This window comes from Mauremys mutica, chromosome 3 (assembly GCF_020497125.1).
Source record: "Mauremys mutica isolate MM-2020 ecotype Southern chromosome 3, ASM2049712v1, whole genome shotgun sequence".
Classification (NCBI taxonomy): Eukaryota; Metazoa; Chordata; order Testudines; family Geoemydidae; genus Mauremys; species Mauremys mutica.
The window spans coordinates 82303251-82322717 of NC_059074.1; the positions used below are offsets into that span (position 1 = coordinate 82303251).

General features: G+C 39.8%; 1 protein-coding gene across 3 annotated transcripts in view; it reads right to left on the reverse strand.

Annotated features, from left to right (window-relative positions):
- The window catches only part of PDSS2 (decaprenyl diphosphate synthase subunit 2), a 173327-nt gene that overhangs the window by 58291 nt on the left and 95569 nt on the right, over positions 1-19467 (reverse strand). For all 3 annotated transcript variants that reach the window (XM_045010406.1, XM_045010405.1, XM_045010407.1), the window contains exon 3: positions 13952-14150. In XM_045010406.1, the coding sequence (XP_044866341.1) occupies positions 13952-14150 (199 nt within the window). The remainder of the gene's footprint in view (positions 1-13951; positions 14151-19467) is intronic.

Genomic DNA, 19467 nt, shown 5'->3' on the forward strand with positions numbered 1-19467 from the left:
CGTACATTATGGTCCTAAAACCTGCAGGTATTTAGGGAATTGGAATCTTTACACGCGTGAAAATCCATCTAAACAATGCCCACTAGAAGGTACCTTCAATCTAGATAAGATCATACATCTAAGAGGAGCTTTTAATCACCAAAAAAAGCCTCTGACACAGTGTGAGCAATTTGTCTATTGAGGAAAGGAACGGGTTAATTTGAAATTCAGCTTGGCCCAGAGATAAAGAGAAAGTTGCTCTGCGTTCAAGGTTAAGAATCAACGCAGACCATGCTAAGTACAAAGAAAAACTGCTTTCGGCCCCAGATGGCTGTGAAAAAAAATATAGACAGAGGCAAACCAAAGGCAATACAAGTTACAGAACTGAGATTACATTTGCAAAGCTTAACTGTCCAGTGAGATCCAACAGTGTGCCTTTGTGACCCCAGAGCCGGTGTGGCTTGGTGACACCGAAGAAGCCACAGGCAGCTGACCTGGACTGGAATCTCTGAAAGAGACGCCGCAGGAGATTCCAGGGTATAAAAGAACAGCCCTCCCAAGAACGGAAGCATGTTGGAAATTCTGGACAAACTGTATACAGGATAATCTCCCGTCCACCTTTCCCCCTTCTCTGAACGTTATACATAGACGTGGCCAGTCTGGACGTGTGAGAGTATGAAAATGGCTTAGGGCTTGGGGCATTAATGTTTTTCCTGAGTGATGTGGGAGCGTTCTGAACACTCTCTGTTGTTGTTGTTTTATTTTATTAATGAAGCTTTAAAATTCAGTTATATGGTGTGTTTTCTTTATCTTCCCCCAATGATCCTGCAGTGTCAGCCTGATCACCTGACATGAGGGATAAATTGGTAACAGAAATTTGTCACAGTTTGGTGAGCAATTGAGAAGGGGGGAGCCCTGCAGAATTTACACCATCTATTTGTTTTACCCTTGTTATTTTATGCTTTGCTTGGTACTGTTGGTGTTATATGTTGAGGACTGCATGATTAAAGGTGTGCCCACTCTCAGCCACAGTAAGTCTGAGAACTGGAGAGGGGTTTAGCATTCCTCTTCTCCATCCTGGTTGACCGGGAAGGGTGGCAGTGGATCTACCCCCAGTTGTAGCACGACTGGGCAACAGAGAAGTTGGAGAAAAGGGAAGAGATGTGTACTTGATAACTAGAATTGAGCAATTAAGAGCATAGATCATGAACCAGGCAGCAACTCAAACCTACGCCCAGGGCAAGTTGCAGGCCTTGAGACAGGACTTCCAGGTAGAAAAGGAAGCACTGGCTAAGCAAGTACCGGTCCTTCAGGGACTTGTCAAAATTTAACCATTTGTGCTCAGCATACGCCGTAACAGCAGTGTTTGCGCTACAAGAGGAAATTGAATAGTTAAACGCCAATGGGCCATGCGTTTTTGCCCAGGTGGCAAGCCTCACGAGGGAGGACTCAGGTTGTCCTGTGAGTAAGAATGTTTAAGGGAAGAGACCAGGAAGGGTGGGGGCTAGTTGAGAAGCCCACCCTCCTAGCTAAACTGGTAGTGGAACAAAGCCAGTGCCCATGGAAGGGACGGTTCAGCGAGGAAAGCAGGATCAGGCCCAGGCGGGCAGGCAACAGCCAGAGAGGTTGGAAAATTTTGAGGGTGTAGTGGAAGGAAGGAGTAAGTAAGTATAAGCATGAGGATTTCAAATACCCACGACAATACTTGAAATGGTGATTTGAGTTGATAAAAGTGGCTGTTGGGAGACAAGCAAGTGATTTAAGGAAGAAGTGAGAAGTTAACTCTGTAGTTGCTGGAGGGAACAGCAGCTGAACTTTGTAAAAATGCTAAAGAGGAAAGTTCTTGGTGTCTTTGAAATGTTTGTAAATAAATCCAGGCAAGAAATTATTAGATTGCAATTATTTGACAATTTAGTCGAATTCGCTAAAGAAATGTATACAGTGCTATGTAACTGAAATCCTATTAGGCTCTAAGGGGCACTATAAGTAGTGATGTTTTCTTTCAGTGTTTGAAAGCAGGAGTTAAAAGTAAAAAGCAATCAGAATTCTGGTAAAGTTAATTATGTCCCTTTTAAGGTAAGAATCTTTAAGCTGTGAATAGCTTTGGATCCAGAAGCAAGCCAGAAAGCATCTGTATTAATGCAAATTATCTAACTAATAAGGTAGAAGCCACTGAAACCTGGGCTGCCTATGAAACAAATACAAGAAAATATGGGGTAATTCCCGTTTTGCCTGAAATCAATAAGGGTATTTGTATATTTTGAGCAATGATTGACTGCCCAGAAGGGTAGACCTCTGTTTTTTGTCTTCCAGATAATCAGAGAAAACTGATGCCAGCTGAACAGCATTCAACGTATCATGCATTTACTGGCACAATAGGAATTATGTTTTGTGTTCTATGTCCTGTCTTGTGGTGTTTGTCTCGTGGCCAGAATTGTTGTGTTTAATATTTTTATAGGATAATCTAGTTTAAAATCAAACAGAAGGGTTAAATTAAAATGCAGATACTTGTTTTATTTAACTTGGAATACAAAGTGTTTGAATAAATCAGGAAAATGTGATATACTAAAGTCTAATACATTTGTTTAAGTAAGAAAAAGAAACTTCATTGGCCAAATCTTTTGATTGAAAAAATTGTTATTAAAATTTGCATACCAACAGTCTTTGGAAGCAACGACATGAAAAGTTAACCCGCTCCGCATATTGTACATGGGATCCTTCTGGCTACCTCAGATTTCTAGCCAGAGGGCTGGGGATGGTGGGAAGCTATTGGACACCAGAGATTGTATTGAGTGAACTCCTCAAAGTGGGTGTGCTTGTCCTGGCTTGTTGCTCCAAAGCTCTGTAATAAAGTTATTTTAGTGGAAGGGTATATGTGGCATACATTGAATAATAAGACTAATGTACTGTATAATGGCAATGTTTATGTGTTCATTGTTGGGAAAAGTGGAAGTGTGAATGAAGAGTGGAAGTTTCATTTGTAGGTTAAAAGAAGCCAAGAAGGGAAGAAGGAAAAAGAACAGAATTAATTAACTGGAAAAAATAGCTAGCAAGCTCAGGCTAAAGATAAGACACTGGCCCCATTCAAGGATACTGCTCACAGCTAAGACTTGGCTGACAACCAAGAAGAGGGGGGGGGGGCTGAATGTGCCCAAGCAGCTATGAGATCTGCAAAACACTGCCAGGCACTAATGAAATGTGTTAGGTTTCTTTTCTCACAGGTAAAGAAGCGCTACCCAAAGACCCTAGCAGCCCTGCCACTCCTTGGAACCAGGAGACTGGATCTATGTAAAGGTCCACCAACGAAAGACTGCTTTGGCTCCATGCTGGAAAGGCCCTTATTAAGTCCTACTGACTACCAACACCACTGTGAAGTGCCAAAGACTGACTGCTTGGACCCATGATTCTCACTGCAAAAAGACCCCTCCACCTTGGGAGAATTCTCCTACTGATGATTAGCCTATTTCTCCTTCTGTGCCTTCTGGACAGCAGGGAAAAAGGACAAGGTGAAGTGCTAGTAACCTCTCCCTTGTCTACTGACAGACCTACTGTGCCTTTGGATTTTTCTAGAAGAATCAAAACCATTACAGGGTGATATGCTGGTAACCTCTCCCCTGTAGGATGCTGAACCACGACTGTTTCGGGGAAAGAAGAAGGAACACTCACTCCACTGAAATTGCCAAAGTCCAGGAATTCCTGACTAGAAAGGACATTAAGAACTGATCCTGGTGAAGAAATAAAGAATTGTACACTGGCAGGAAGAAATTTGTGGGACCCATGCTTGGGAATGTAGTATTGATTGGATTTGGGGGTTTATTCTACAGGCTGCGCCCTGTGTTTTGGATAAATCCTTCAGCATGTATTGCCCTCCCTAATTGGATTTTAAATGACAAGTACCAAAGGCACTTTGTTGCCACTGCCTCTGCCATCTCCTCCATTACACTATTACCCCTATAATACATCCAAATACAGACAATGCCATATATTTGATAAAACCACTGGCCCAGGCCTTCACACTTTAGTGATTTATTTAAAGATTGTTTGGAAAAAAATATTTTTGAAGTTCAGGATATCCCATATAAGCAAACAATTGAGTGGAGAATAAATGGATCAGTGGAAATAGAAATCTATGATATCACTACAAATGAACCCCAAGAATCTGTAATTGAAATTGATGGGTTCCATAGTGAAGTAGATATGATGGCTGTTCCTGGAGTTTGCAATGTGTTACATGAAAGAGGCCCTTATTGTTATTTGGTTACCCAATTAGTGAATAATCAAACGAATACCCAAAGAGTTTGTTCTGCCACTGGAAATTTTACTTGTATTGAAACCATTCCAGTGACTAATAATGTAACCTGTACCTTATTGCAATACACCCCCTCCTATGCTATTAATGTTAATGCCTCTTGAAAGTACCTGAGATTAGTTAAAGGTATACAACTAACAGATGTGATATAGTACTACACCAAAGAGAGATGTATTAGGATATCAATGGACTGTGATTAATACAACACTAGGGACTGTCAAATTTACATTGCCCTTATCCAGTTTCCAGATCACCTCTACATACCCAAATTGCTCACAAGGGGCTGCCATTAGATTAGCACAACAGAGGGCCTGGGTTATTTCCTCTGGAAGAAGAGGGAATTGACCAGATCCCTGTGGGCTGGGGCCAATAGTGCAGCAGCCATTTGGAATATTCTTAAAAGCCAAGAACATGATGAGAAATTGGGCCAACTAGAAAAGGCCACTAGCCTTATTTCTGGAGCTCAGATAACCCAAGTACAGGCTGGAGTTGGTGAGTTACATGTTATTTCCGCCCTTAGTTCTATGACCCAGAAGTTACTGACAGAGATGGTGTTGAATATCACTGAGGCTGGGAAGGCATTGCAGTGGGATCTAGTATGTTTAGAAATTCAGGATTTCCTGAATGACCAGCTGATGGCCATTCGGAGTGATCTTGAGCACCAGACTTGGCCCACTGCCCTTACAGACACATCAGGAGTACCATCTGATCTGTGGTCATGGAGACATACTTGGACACTTTCTGGGTGGAAGTGTGGACATTCAGAGTGCTCCTTCCAAGCATATGGACCGGTTAGGGGGGTGTGGGCTCCCACATACCGAATCCTGCCGGGTCCATGGGGAGGATGCATGTGGGACTGGATTATTCACCGTGACATCTGAGAGATTAGACCACCTGGTATACCTAACTGATTTATAGTCAGTGCCCCTAGAATTACAGCTGACATTTTGGATAGGAATAGGGAGTCAATGGACATTTTGGCTGTTAGAACCCCTACAGCTTCAGTGTATCCATAAACTGAAGCCAGGGGAAGTTGTCACTGTTCATGATAATGTTTGTTGGGAAGGTATGGGACAAGGAACTACCCTGACAGGACACTTACTTTTTCAAGCTAATGATAGCTGTGTGTATGTTAAAACCACCACATTGCAAGATACACATTTTAATCTCATTACCACTGCAGGCAATCATATTGTTTACTGGCCTGCAGATAGAATTTTGGAAGTGGCCCTTAGTTTCCAGATACCCTTTAATTGGACCAGCTTAGTACCTGATCGATTTCAAAAATTGCTTTCATTGTTACCAGAGGTTCAAAGAATCTCTGAAATACAAGGGCAAATTCACATGTTTCAAAATATATATCAAGTTGAAAAGTATGCCTTTCATACAGCTTATAGAATGTCTACTTTGTGTACTAAGTATGATGTATTGTGCTTTGTGACTAAAACTGTACAACAACCCCATCATATTATTGCTATGGGAAAGTTATTGCTTGTATTGCTGTTAGTTAGCTTAGGATTATGTTATTGTTGTTGTAAAAGACGTGATAATAGCAATACCTTTTATGTCCATGCTAATCATGCATTGTCATTACATCCAATCAAAACCCCTAAGGTTGAAACATCTGATGTAGAATCTGAAATCCATGGCTTAATGCAAATAGAGGTTTGAAAATATTTGTTGTACTAGAAGTACAAAAGGGGGGAGTGTGGAAGTAGAGAAAGAACTGACAGGGATTTGTAAGGGATCTTAATGCATGACAGTCTTTGTTAGCAAGAGTTAGGCTAACTGTAAACCTAATAACGCGAGATTTGTAGAAGTGAGGATTGTGTGAGGTGAGCAGAAAAGAACTGTGAGAAGTTGTTTTGACCTTGTGTAGATAATGTGTAGATAGACTAGCGTCTCAGAAGTGAGAAAAACAAGATATCAGGATGACCTATGTATAAACAAAATGCAGCTGTTGCTTATTATTGTCTGTAACAAAAGTATAAATGCTTGTTGTAATTGTTTACCTATTGAGAGACCTGTCTAGGAAGGGGAGACCCTATGTCCTAGTGCACTCTCTCCCTGTTGTAGCTGCTAAACAGAATAAAGTATCTCACTCTGCTGCACCCAAACAAAAAGCGAGAACTGAGTTTTTCTCTGACACTTGACTACAGACCCATGACTGATGTTTACACAATACTAAAACATAGATAAGCAGTTTCTTTAATGAATCACAATGTGCATTAATTTCTGTGCAAAGGGAAGATTTACATGAATAAACTGGTAACATTTATGCAAACACAAGGACTATTTTGTAAACAACATATTTATGCCTTCAGGAATACATAAAGTTAACATAAGGAAATGCAACGACTATATAAGTAGTACATCTGTGCCACTATTTATTTATAAACAACTAATGCTTAATATAACAGTGATCTATAATGTGGTCTTGTGGTAGAGCTCTGCACTGACTAAGCAGGAGTCCTCAGTTCAAATTCCTAGCATTTCACATAGCGGGTTGTGGGAAGTGCTTCGAAGTACAGTCCAGTCATCCATACAAGGGGTCATGAAATTAAAGTGGAGAAAAATTGCGGGGGATCATCCTTAAGTCCTCAGTCAACAGGACTCCGGAGAACAATGATATAACATGTAGTCCAAGTGGTCCTTTGACTAAAACCAACTACTGACATATGACTGATGTTTACAGATTATTTTAGCATATTATTTGTGCCTCATAATATGTACAATATAATTCTACATCTGAGCAGTTTATGTTACATTTATATGCATCAATCTGTCCTCGCTCAGACTTGTGTATCAGTACCCTCAGATGACTGGAATGTGTATATCTTCACTGCACCCTCTATCTAGGTAGGCATTTATATCATAATCATCATGGTGGTATCTGAGCTCTAGTGGCTGCAGCCCTAATACTGAAACAGGTTTCCATTGACTTCTCTAGATACTCCCCTTACAGCATGAGCTTCTCTACATATATTCCTGCTCATCTATCATACAAATGTCACATGTATTTCAGATTTTCATGCAGTTTTAATGATTGCAGAATTACACAGGTCTGGTAACATCATACTGACCTCTGAGATCTGCTGATGAAAAGTGCAACTGAAGAGTAGGCTTTATTATTATGATGTGAAAAATGTATTCTGTCATAAGTGAAACTGTGGGCATTTCATCTTTGGGTACACAAGAGTGTTAACATTTTAAAATGTTCTTGAATGAGCAATTCTAATGCATTCTCTGAAAACTTTGACACTTTTGTGAAATCAAGATGCACACATTACCAAAATTCATGTAGAGAGTTTCTATTAATGTACTAATCCATAGACCATCTCACAATCCATAAAGTACCATTCACAGTTAGTCAGTTTTTTGTTTTTTTAAACACAAGAGGTACCACATGCTGACATTAAACATAACAGGACAACTGACAGAGATCAGAGTCCATCTCCCTACAGTTGCAGGATATGCTCTTATGACAAAAAGCATATCCGATGTTAAAGGCCAAGAGAAACCACTCCTTACATGGAGTACATATATTTTTAAATCCCAGAAAGTGATACGAGTTAAATAATGAGACCCGTGATAAACTCAGGACAGACGGCTGCCGGGGGGGTGGAGGGGGAGAGGGTAGAAAACAGTCCCAGAAGGTTACAAGGCCCTCCTCCCTACCAGCTGAGAAGAGGTTACCAGAGAATCAATTAGGATCAGCTGAGAGGGAGTTACCTGAGGTCAATTAGGATAGGCTGATTCCAACTAAGGGCTGCTTGAGACTTTTTTAAACCCTCCCCTGTTGGGAGAAAAGGGGGAGAGACAGAAGAAGTCATGTTGCCAGTAGGTTAGGAGCAGCAAGCCTCACCAGGAGGGGAGGCTGCACTCCCTCCCATAAGGGAGAAAAACAAGCCCCAAAGACTGGTGGAGAGAAGGAACAGACTTCCCCTGTGCAACCAAGAGGGACTGTTTTACCCAAGCCTGTCTCACCAAGGCTAAAAGCAGTGGAGGCTGGAGAGACTGAGAAGGTGCCTTGCCACAGACCCAACAACGACTGCATTCAAGAACTGTAAATATGCCATGGTCTGATCAGATGCACATGCAGTTCTATACAATGGTAAAGATGTAATTAAATATTTATCATGTTAATCATTTTTATTAGATGAACCAACTGAGAATTATGCCTTAATGACAAAAATAATGAAGTTATGACCGTCCTGTAGCATTTTATTTTAATCGTTAGTCTATATCAATTATGAAAAAGTCTAGAAAAAACACTGAAATATGGCCTGATAATAATGCTTCCTTCCATTTCCTAATACTTTTCAAGTTATTCTGTATGTTTGCATGCTCAAACAACAAGAATTTAGATGACCCTGGCTTGGCCCCATCATTGTGATGGACAATGATGTTTTACATTAATCCAGCACAGTGCAATCTATCTTGGAGGAGGTCATGCAATTTATGGCTTCACAGCTGGCATTTCAAGATATCTTTAGTTCAAGGTTCTTGTACCCTGAAGTGGTAAAAAAAGATTTAAATGACTCTTCTGCATCACAACACTTGAAAACATGTGAATGAGAAGCATGAGCATTAGTTAAAAATAACATTTCAAGGACTTCCCTCCTTTAGTCCTGAATCTTGTTAACATCACTAACAGTGATATGCTACAACAGTAGCAAGAGGGGGGAAATTACTACAAGATTAACAACAATTCCTATTCCTAATGTTATTTAAAAATCAAAGTGTTACCTAAGGCAATTACCTTGCAGCCTTTTAATATCTACAGGGAAAAGCCTAAGGGAAAATAATTGACTTTGCTAATTTTACCCTTGGCAATTATAAAATAGCTCTGCATTTCATTATGACTGCAGAAATTTACATCTAATTGTAAGCCCCGAGAGAAGTACAGAGATAAACGCATCATACAGAAGCTCAGACAAGAATCTAACAGCACAATAAAATTAGTTCAGTAGTAATGGTTTAAATTAAACTAACATGCTTAAGTTTAAATTACAACAGTTTTAATTACTGAAACAGATATACATGCCTAGATAGAGGTTGTAGTCTTATCATGGTCAGTAATGTTTACAATATATTCCATGTTTCTTTTTCTATAAGCCAATTTACTTAGCTACTAACTGCTACAAAGAACAATACCATCACTTTTACTTTTTCTTGCAAAGAACTAGGACTATTAAGCGATTAAAACAATTAATTGTGATTAATCGCAGTTAAACAATAATAGAATAACATTTATTTAAATATTTTTGGATATTTTCTACATTTTCAAATATATTGATTTCAATTACAACACAGAATACAAAGTGTACAGTGCTCACTTTATATTATTTTTATTACAAATATTTGCACTGTATAAAACAGAAGAAATAGTATTTTTCAATTCACCTAATACAAGTACTGTAGTGCAATATCTTTATCATGAAAGTTGAACTTACAAACGTAGAATTACGTACAAAAACCCCCAACTTCACTCAAAAATAAAACAATGTAAAACTTTAGAGCCTACAAGTTCTCTCAGTCCTACTTTTTCTTCAGCCAATCACTCAAACAAGTTGGTTTACATTTGCAGGAGATAATGCTGCCTGCTTCTTGTTTGCAATGTCACCTGAAACTAAGAACAGGCATTCACATGGCACTGTTGCAGCTGACCTCACAAGATATTTACGTGCCAGATGCGCTAAAGATTCATATGTCCCTTCATGCTTCAACCACCATTCCAGAGGATATGCGTCCTTGCCGATGACAGGTTCTGCTCGATAACGATCCAAAGCAGTGCCGACCGACGCACGTTCATTTTCATTATCTGAGTCAGATGCCATCGACAAAAGGTTGATTTTCCTTTTTGGTACTTCAGGGTCTGTATTTTCCGCATCGGAGTGTTGCTCTTTTAAGACTTATGAAAGCGTGCTCCACACCTAGTCCCTCTCAGATTTTGGAAGGCACTTCAGATTCTTAAACCTTGGGTTGAGTGCTGTAGCTATCTTTAGAAATCTCACATTGGTCTCTTCTTTGTGTTTTGTCAAACCTGCCATGAAAGTGTTCTTAAAACGAACAACATGTGCTGGGTCATCATCCAAGACTGCTATATCATGAAATATATGGCAGAATACGGGTAAAATAGAGCAGGAGACATGCAAAATTCTCCCCCAAGGAGTTCAGTAACAAATCTAATTAACACTTTTTTTAAAAACAAGCATCATCAGCATGGAAGCACGTCCTCTGGAATAGTGGCCGAAATACGAAGGGGCATACGAATGTTTAGCATATCTGGCATGTAATTACCTTGCAATGCCGGCTACAAAAGTCCCATGCGAACGCCTGTTCTCACTTTCAGGTGACATTGTAAATAATCTCCATAAATGTAAACAAACTTTTTTTTCTGAGCAGTTGGCTGAATAAGAAGTAGGACTCAGTGGACTTATAAGCTCTGAAGTTTTACATTGTTTTGTTTTTGAGTGCAGTTATGTAACAAAAAATTTACATTTGTAAGCTGCACTTTCATGATAAAGAGATTACACTACAGTACTTGTATGAGGTGAATTGAAAAATACTATTTATTTTATTTTTATAGTGCAAATATTTGTAATAAAAAATAATAATATAAAGTCAGCACTGTACACTTTGTATTCTGTGTTGTAATTGAAATATTAGAAAATGTAGAAAACATCAAAAATATTTAAATTTTTTTAATTGGTATTCTATTGTTTAACAGTGTGACTAAAAGTGTGATTAATCGCAATTTTTTAATCACGATTAATTTTTTTTGAGTTAATCGCATGAGTTAACTGCGATTAATCAACAGCCCTGCAAAGAACACAAAACATTATGAAGAAAAAAGTCATGGCTATTTCACACTCCTAAAAATAGATGCACAGAACTGAAAATTAACCACTTTCAAAAGAATAAATGCGGTTTGTTTAAATCATGGCACATGTCAAGATATTTCTATAACTTGTCTTAAAATTTTCTAACTTTCCCAGTAGGGTTGGAAGAAAGAGAGAATAATTTAGTAAATCAATCAGTTTCCATGGTGGTATCCTACTTAGAGCATGTGGAAGCTATGACACTATTTAGATGTCAAAAAATGAAAAAAAGTGTTAAAATGTTTTGGCAGAATTTTCAGACATGCAATACGATTGCTTGAAAAATAAAGCATCTCTTTGGTATTTGTGCTTCAACTTACAGTAGGTTTGATTCCTGGCAAATCTTAAGGGACTATACTTTATTGCTGGAATGCTTAATTTATTATTTTCTCAAAATTTTCCCTCAGTTTGAGTTAAAACCTAGGTTTATTTAGGGTTAAATTCTCCTTTGATTTGCAGTGAGGACCTCATCCAGGATCTCCTGAAATGCTGAAGAATTAATCCTAAGTAGATACAAAACAAGTATAATCATGTTCATGTTAAATCAGTTTCTAAACTGATTTATGTAATAGTTTAATCATAAAAAGCACTGTAAAAGTTAAAGAAAATATTTTTTGAATATTTAATATTACATTTTTTTTCTCAGATAATTTAAACCATTAGTCAAGCAGGTTGGAAGTTGATTTACCTTCTCTTACATTGAACTCGTCTAGTGTTATAAATTACATCAGTCAAGTACCATACACATTCAGATACCATGGGTATGTAGAAGGTGCAGAATAAGACGCTAAACAGAACAAAATCATTAGGCTCAGAAATAGCAAATGTTATTATAACTTAACATTGTGGAAATATTTTATAGAAGTACATTTTTATTATACACAATAGTGGATAGATAATTATACTTTCTTGTGTGCCTATATAAAAAGATTCCAAGATTGTCACTCTGAAGCCTAGAATGTCTGATGAGTCAGTGTGAAACAACTAGAAGGACGTGATGCTGATGGACCAGTTGCCAGCTTATGCCAAGGCCCCTACGCCTCACTGAACACTGACAAATGCATAGCTGCAAACCAGTCTGGCTCACCTATGCAACAGTATTGTTAAAACAGGTATTAGAGTTATAAAAATGTGTTTAGTGTTTACACTTTATGAAACACTTAAGAGTTGTTGCATCTATTAATCTTACTTATAATTAAGGCTATGTTTTAGTCACCGGTATATTTAGTAAAAGTCATAGACAGGTCAGAGGCAGTAAACAAAAATTCACAGACCGTGACCTGTCCATGACTTGTACTATATACCCCTAACTAAAACCTGGGTGCTCCCCCAGTCAGGAAAGAAGCATTCCCAAGAGTGAAATGCTAATTTACCACAAGAGGTGTTATCTCCTCTCCAACAAAAGAAGGCCCTTAGACACCAGACAAGTCATTACAGAATATCAGCGGACAAAAGACTTTGTAGATTGCTCCTCCCACATCCATGAAGAGGAGATGTGAAGGTGGACTCATCACATCAGTTTCAGACTCATTTGTATGTCCATGTTTACCTGTTTTAACATTGTAAATAACTGTCATTTCTTTTTTCAGTTAAATGGTTAGTTAATTTATTATAGGATTGGCTGCAAGCATTGTCTTTGGTGTGTAATCTGAGGTACAACTGACTGACTGGGTAAGTGACTGGTCCTTTGGACTGGGAGTAACCTGAATATTATTGTGATTTTTGATGTAAGGGACCATCTATCACAAGGACAGTTTTGCCTGGATGGCAAGATAGACAGGAGTGCCCAAGGGAATTGTCTGTGAATCCATGTTAAGGCTGTTAGGGGGTTCACATTTGATACTTGGTTGGAGAAATCTAAGTATAGAACTCACAACCAGTTTGGGGTTTGTGCCCTGGTTTGTAACAGTCTGCCCTGAAGTTGGCACTCACGTTCATGAGCCACTCCAGACAGCCTATTTGTTTAGAATATTACCAGGTTCAATCATCACTGTGATTCACAGTCTATTATTTACAATTTTAAAGTTCTCAGCCATTTGGGGCTTTTTCCCCATTTTACGAATTACACCTATGTGACAGTACTGGTTTTTACCTAGTGCATAAATATATCCTCTCTCGCGCGCACACACACACACCCACACACGTTTATTCATAATGATAAACACCTCCTATCTTGTAAACTTTCAGACAGCTCAGCTGAGCAAAATGACTGCAGTTGTCTTTTAAAATGATGATGTATTTTTGTTCATAGGGCATTCAATGCCCAAAGCTGTCTGGATGTCTAACAAAATTTTACTAAAAGCAAAAAGGCAAATCACACCTGTGCAGACCAAAATGGAAAGATCCTGAAGAATCCCCTAAATGTAAATCAAACAGAATCCATTCTTCCCTCCAAAAAAACCCACCACAATATAAAACTAAATAATCAACTAAATATGTTTTGAACTTCACCTAGCAGGTTGCCAAAGATGTACTGTACTCCTACATGTCTTGAAGACACAGCAGCATATGTATGTTAATTCACCAGCCTGTCTTTTAATCCACTACTATCTATGGCATCATTGCTTCAGAACAGATACTAAAGCGTTAGCAGTGGTAACATTTCTGTAATATTGTGGTAGATGTACCTGGAGCAACATCCAGCTGTCAATTCATCTGCACATATAATAGAATTGTGCCAATTTTTACAGTGAAAGGATGTCCCAATTCAGACTATCTGTTCAGTGGTTTTCTAACAACCAGAGCTGTTACTTGTTAGAGTAATAGAAACATTTTTTACCTTAGTATTCTGTAACTGAGCTAGGCTTGTGCAAGCATTTGCTAGAAGAAAGTCTCCACTCAGGACAGCTATTTTATTTCCAAACTGCATGTCCTTCAGTAGGCCATCACAGGACTTCAGCTCACCAATGTTTACTATCCCACGATGCACCAGGAAGGCAGTGTGGATCAACTCTGTAATCTCTGCCAGACTTCTTTGACTTAAAGCAAAGATAAGAGATTTATTTTTGAAGCCACAAACACAATGCAGATTTTTGATAAAAAGCCATTCTACAGTTCCTCATCTACACAAGAATGTTTTATAATTGTTGCTTCACCATAAATCTTTAGAAATCGCAGTTCACAAGAGGTAATTAGAGAGAGCATGATATCACCTGGGCAAGTATAGCATGATAGGGTCAAATCCTCACAGCTTCTGAAGGGAAGAAATCTTCCTCTCTGTTTTATTTTATTAACTTTCTCAAAGAATTCAAACAGGTAACTAGTCAATATTTTTTTATATATTTTTAAAGATTTTGACAATGTCCCTTAAAAGAAACTATTAAGAAACCAACCATAGGGTGCTCATAGTGGTGCGGGAACGAGAGGTCAGGAGTGGATTAAAAACTAGCTACGCATTAGAAAAGTGCTGCAATAAATGACTGCTCCCTGGACTGGGGGAGGGGGAGTAATAGTAGGATACCGCCTCACATTTCAATAATGGGGCCAGATTTTCTAATAGACAAGCAGTGGGCAAATGACATTTGATGATGAAACTAAGTTGATCTGTTTAGTAGAAACTGGAGATTATCTAAATTCCTCTGTGCAGCACAATGCTAGATTAAATTTTACTTGGATAATTTTACAAGTCAATTTCTCATTCTGAAGTATTCTAATGGGCTCAATATAGGAGGCCCCAATCCCTGCACGGAAAAAGAAGTATTTTCTCTTTCTACATGGCTCCCCTTAATTTGGCACTTTTCAGTTTTGGAGAAGAAGAAATGATGTAACAGCTGTAAGAATAAAATAATGTTAAATTTGGTGGACCAATATCAGAGTGTAAGGAATGTTCAGGGGAAGCTGATCACATATCCAAGTCAACCCACAGAAAGAGAAAATTACACTTTGCCAACCCTTAGCCAGTAAGCAATCTATAAACAGCAGTGGCACTTGCCTCTCTTTCAGAGAGTGCTTACCTGACCTTCTACATTGAAGTATGAAATAAAAAGAAGAGGATAAAAGGATTTTTTTTTCTGAAGCAGTGATGTTTGGCAATTAATCTGATTTCAAGGAGACCAGACACCTGAGCCTATGCTAGAATCATAACATGTGACGCAGGCACAACAACTGAATGCAAGAGAGAAAGCAGAACAATACCAATCAAGTAGCAAAGCAGTAAACCGGTTTGTTAATTTCACAGTTTGCAATTCATGAAATTAGTACATTTAGGCCCTAATCTTGCAATTTAGAAAGCACAATCACAACTTTACTTACTTAAGTAGTTCCACTGATGTCAATGAAAATGACTCACATGAGTAAAGTTATGTATGTACTCAAGTGTTTGCAGGATCAAGGCCTTAGACACCAAACATAAAATTAAACTGTAACCCTACACAGAACCCTTTTAGGTTCTCCATACTTATTCCCAAGGAAAACGGTTCAGCACAGATTTATTCTGTAAATAAATTACCCCACCTACCCATAGTGATCCATGTTTAGGTTAGAGTTCTACTGCATCTAAAAGCAGGCAAGAAAGTAGAGCGGCTTGCGGGAGGTGAGTTGAGGCTTCAATGACATTTATTACCATAGAACAAAAATTATTCAATTAAACAGTTTTAAAAGATGACATTATTTATTATTCACTATTTTGCTTCCTGCAGGGAAGTGTTACTCTTGAGAGACACAGCAGGGGGCAAAGCATTCACCATTTAGGCAACAAACTTCAAGCCTAACATTGTGTCTCAAAGGGTATGTCTACACTACCAGATTAGTTCGATTTAACTTAATTCGAATTTGTGGAATCGACCTTACAAAGTCGAATTTGTGTCTCCACACTAAGGACACTAATTCGACTTTGAGTCCACACTAACGGGGCAAGCGTCGACATTGGAAGCGGTGCACTGTGGGAAGCTATCCCACAGTTCCCGCAGTCCCCGCTGCCCATTTGAATTCTGGGATTTCCCCACAATGCATGCTGGGGGGAAAAATGTGTCGAGGGTGGTCTTGGGTAACTGTCATCATTCAACGTGCTTTCGGCCGTCTCAAGGGGAGATGGAGGAGCTTACTGACTCGCTCGGATGTCAGCGAAACCAATATCCCCATTGTTATTGCAGCTTGCTGTGTGCTCCACAATCTCTGTGAGAGCAAGGGGGAGACCTTTATGGCGGGATGGGAGGTTGAGGCAAATCGCCTGGCTGCTGATTATGCTCAGCCAGACAGCCATGCAATTAGAAGAGCCCAGCGGGAAGTGCTGTGCATCCGGGAGGCTTTGAAAGCTAGGTTCCTCAGGGAGCAGGGTAACCTGTGACTGTTCAGTTTCTTTACAGAGAAGCTGAACCTGCCCCTGCTTCAGTTACTGTTGACTTTCTTCTGCGGTTACATACCCCGTTCACCACGTTTCCCCCCTTCCAACACACGTTTAAAAATAAAGTTAATGGAACATTGTTAATTAACAACGTTTTCTTTATTAATGAATTTGCGTTAAAGGGTTGAAACAGGGACGCACACTGTGGTGGGTAGGGTGTGCAGTGATGTTAACACCGCTTCTACACTCGAGGAATGATAGGCTCCTGCTCCTAGAGTGGTCTGCAGTGCCGGACTGGTTGTTTCAACGGAGCCTGCCATCCCTCCTTTTCGGGACTCTGTGTGCGGGGGCTATGTGACCTTGTGGCGGGGGAGGACGGTTACAGATTCCCCTGTTGTGTGGCTCTGTGGTCCGGGACAAGGACCGCTGCATAAGTTCTGTAACCGCCCTCCCATGCCACAAAGCCACGTACCCCCCACCCACACAGAACATGGAAAACACCTCCCAGACCGACCAGGGTGCCTACTGACTGCACTGTGTATGTGACCTGCTGTTGATCCTGCCCCCGTGTCTGTACCCTGGTAAAGGTGACTGTCCTATGCAATTAACAATCCCCTTCCTCCCCCCCGCCACTTCACAGACAGTCTTCTGTAGAAAAACTTGACGGAAATAGTAATTAACAGCAAACTACTTTTAATAATCAACTACACAGTTAGGGGATGAAACTGGGACTGGGGCTTCGGTGAGCCAGGAAGGGAAGGACTTCTCAACATTTAGGGAATGAGAGCCTTCTTGTATTTGTGCACTCTGCAGGGGTGCAGTGACAGTTTTCACAGCCCCTGTCGCCCCTCCTTCTTGTTACTTTGGTGAGGGGGGTTTGGGACTTTGTGGCGGGGGAGGGCGGTTGCAGATACAGTGCAGGGGGGCTCTGTCCTCCTGCCTGCGGTCCTGCAGAACATCCACAAGGCGCCGGAGTGTGTCAAATTTTCCCTGGGCATTTCCTGTGTGGCTGGTCAGAACATCCAAGCTCGGACTGCTGTCCAGAGCATCAACAGAGTGGTGCACTGTGGGATAGCTCCCGGAGCTACTAAGGTCGATTTCCATCCACACATAGCCTAATTCGACATAGCCATGTCGAATTTAGCGCTACTCCCCTCATCGGGGAGGAGTACAGAATTCGAACTAAAGAGCCCTCTAGGTCGAACTAATTAGCTTCCTGGTGTGGACGGGTGCACGGTTAAGTCGAATTAACGCTGCTAAATTCAACATAAACTCCTGGTGTAGACCAGGCCAAAGAGGCAGGGGAGAAAATCCTTCGGTATACACAGCCACACAAATGACAAGGTACTGTACATATTCTAGCCTTGGGTATACCAAAGGGTTAACAATATTTCAAGCACTGATAAAAAAAAGGACTAACAAGACATCCCGATGCTCCTGCTGTCATTGTCAGGGCAGCCCTTGGAGGAAATGTCCGTATCAATTCAATTTATCAGATGGACAGCTGATCAACATTAAACAGACTTGCTCTCGGCAGATTGAGCTGAACTACCTGTTAGGAATACTAATGAGAGCCCTCTGCTCTCTACAACAGAGTTCTGCCATTTCCGACTGCTGAAGATCCCAGGACATATGGGGATCCCTAGTGACGAGCACATAAAGCTTCAGCTAACTCAAGTGACGGCTCATTTCCCTCAGCTGAAGGCAGACATTAATATTCTGAGGAGATCAGACCTGCCTCTCTGACCCCCAACTATTGAAGCAAAACAACGACTGTCCTATTTCTTCATTTAATAAGCTTTTAATGAAGGAAACCAAAATCCCCTCTTTGACTTCAGCACAGCTCTCCATGAAAAGGTTGCATAAATACATCAGTGTCATACTTTCCAAATGCTCAGTATCTGGATTTTTTTTCCATTTTATTTTCTGTATTCATTTTGCTTTCCAAACAGTATTCATGCTCTCATGAGTACCATGTTATACACATAATTTGGGGAAATTATCAGATGTCCTCTTTACAGAAAGTCTATTAGTTATCTTCTAATCAATGTACTATTTTCCACCAATTTATCTTTCTCTTTGGGGAGTTACAACTTGGCTCTAAAAATTCTCTGCTCTCAAACTTGTTGCAGAAGCCATCAACCTAGGAGATTTTTTAAAATAAATTTCATTTATTATATTTTATTATTTTTATTGTGGTAGTACCCAGAAGCCCATTGCACTAGGCACTGTACAAACACAACAAAAAGATGGTCCCTGCCCCCAAAGAGCTTATTTATTTATATACTTAGATTTACCCTTTTTTAAAAGGCCCTTAACAAAATGCTGAGAGTCCTGACAATTACATTTACAACAATACCCATTCTACAGCATTACTTAGTGAAGAACAATCATTTAAGTCTCATCCATAACAATACATATTAAGACAGTACCAAATATATATCAACTGTACAATACTCCATCTTAACCAATGAACTGAACTAAGCTTAGATGACTGATTCGTTCTCCAGTTAATCCAAATAAAAATAAATATATTTAGGTGTGATCTTATGGAAACTTGGGTTTATGGTAGAGATTCTCATATTTGCACTATTACATGGACCACATCTTAATAAAATCATTGCTCAGGAATCACTGCTACTCCCATTCATGATTACACTGACCACTTTCCACTCCTATTTATGAATGTGCAGTCCTCTCCAACTGCACTTTCAGCATCTCTTTCAGTCGACCCACTTCCTTCCCTCTCCCACTCTCTATTGAGGTTCCCCAAGGCTGTCTGTCTGTCCCTGGCACTCTGCGAATCTCTCTTTACACCATGTGCTTAGGTGTTCTCTTCAGCTCACACAGCTTCAGCAATTATCTGCATGCTGATGATTTACAAATCTCTCTCTCCACCATTAAACTGTCTCCTTCCACCCAATCCCAAATCTCAGTTTGTATCTCTGACATTTCTTGGATGTCTTGTCACTTTACACTGAATGTGATCAAAACCTAGCTCCTTATCTCCCTTC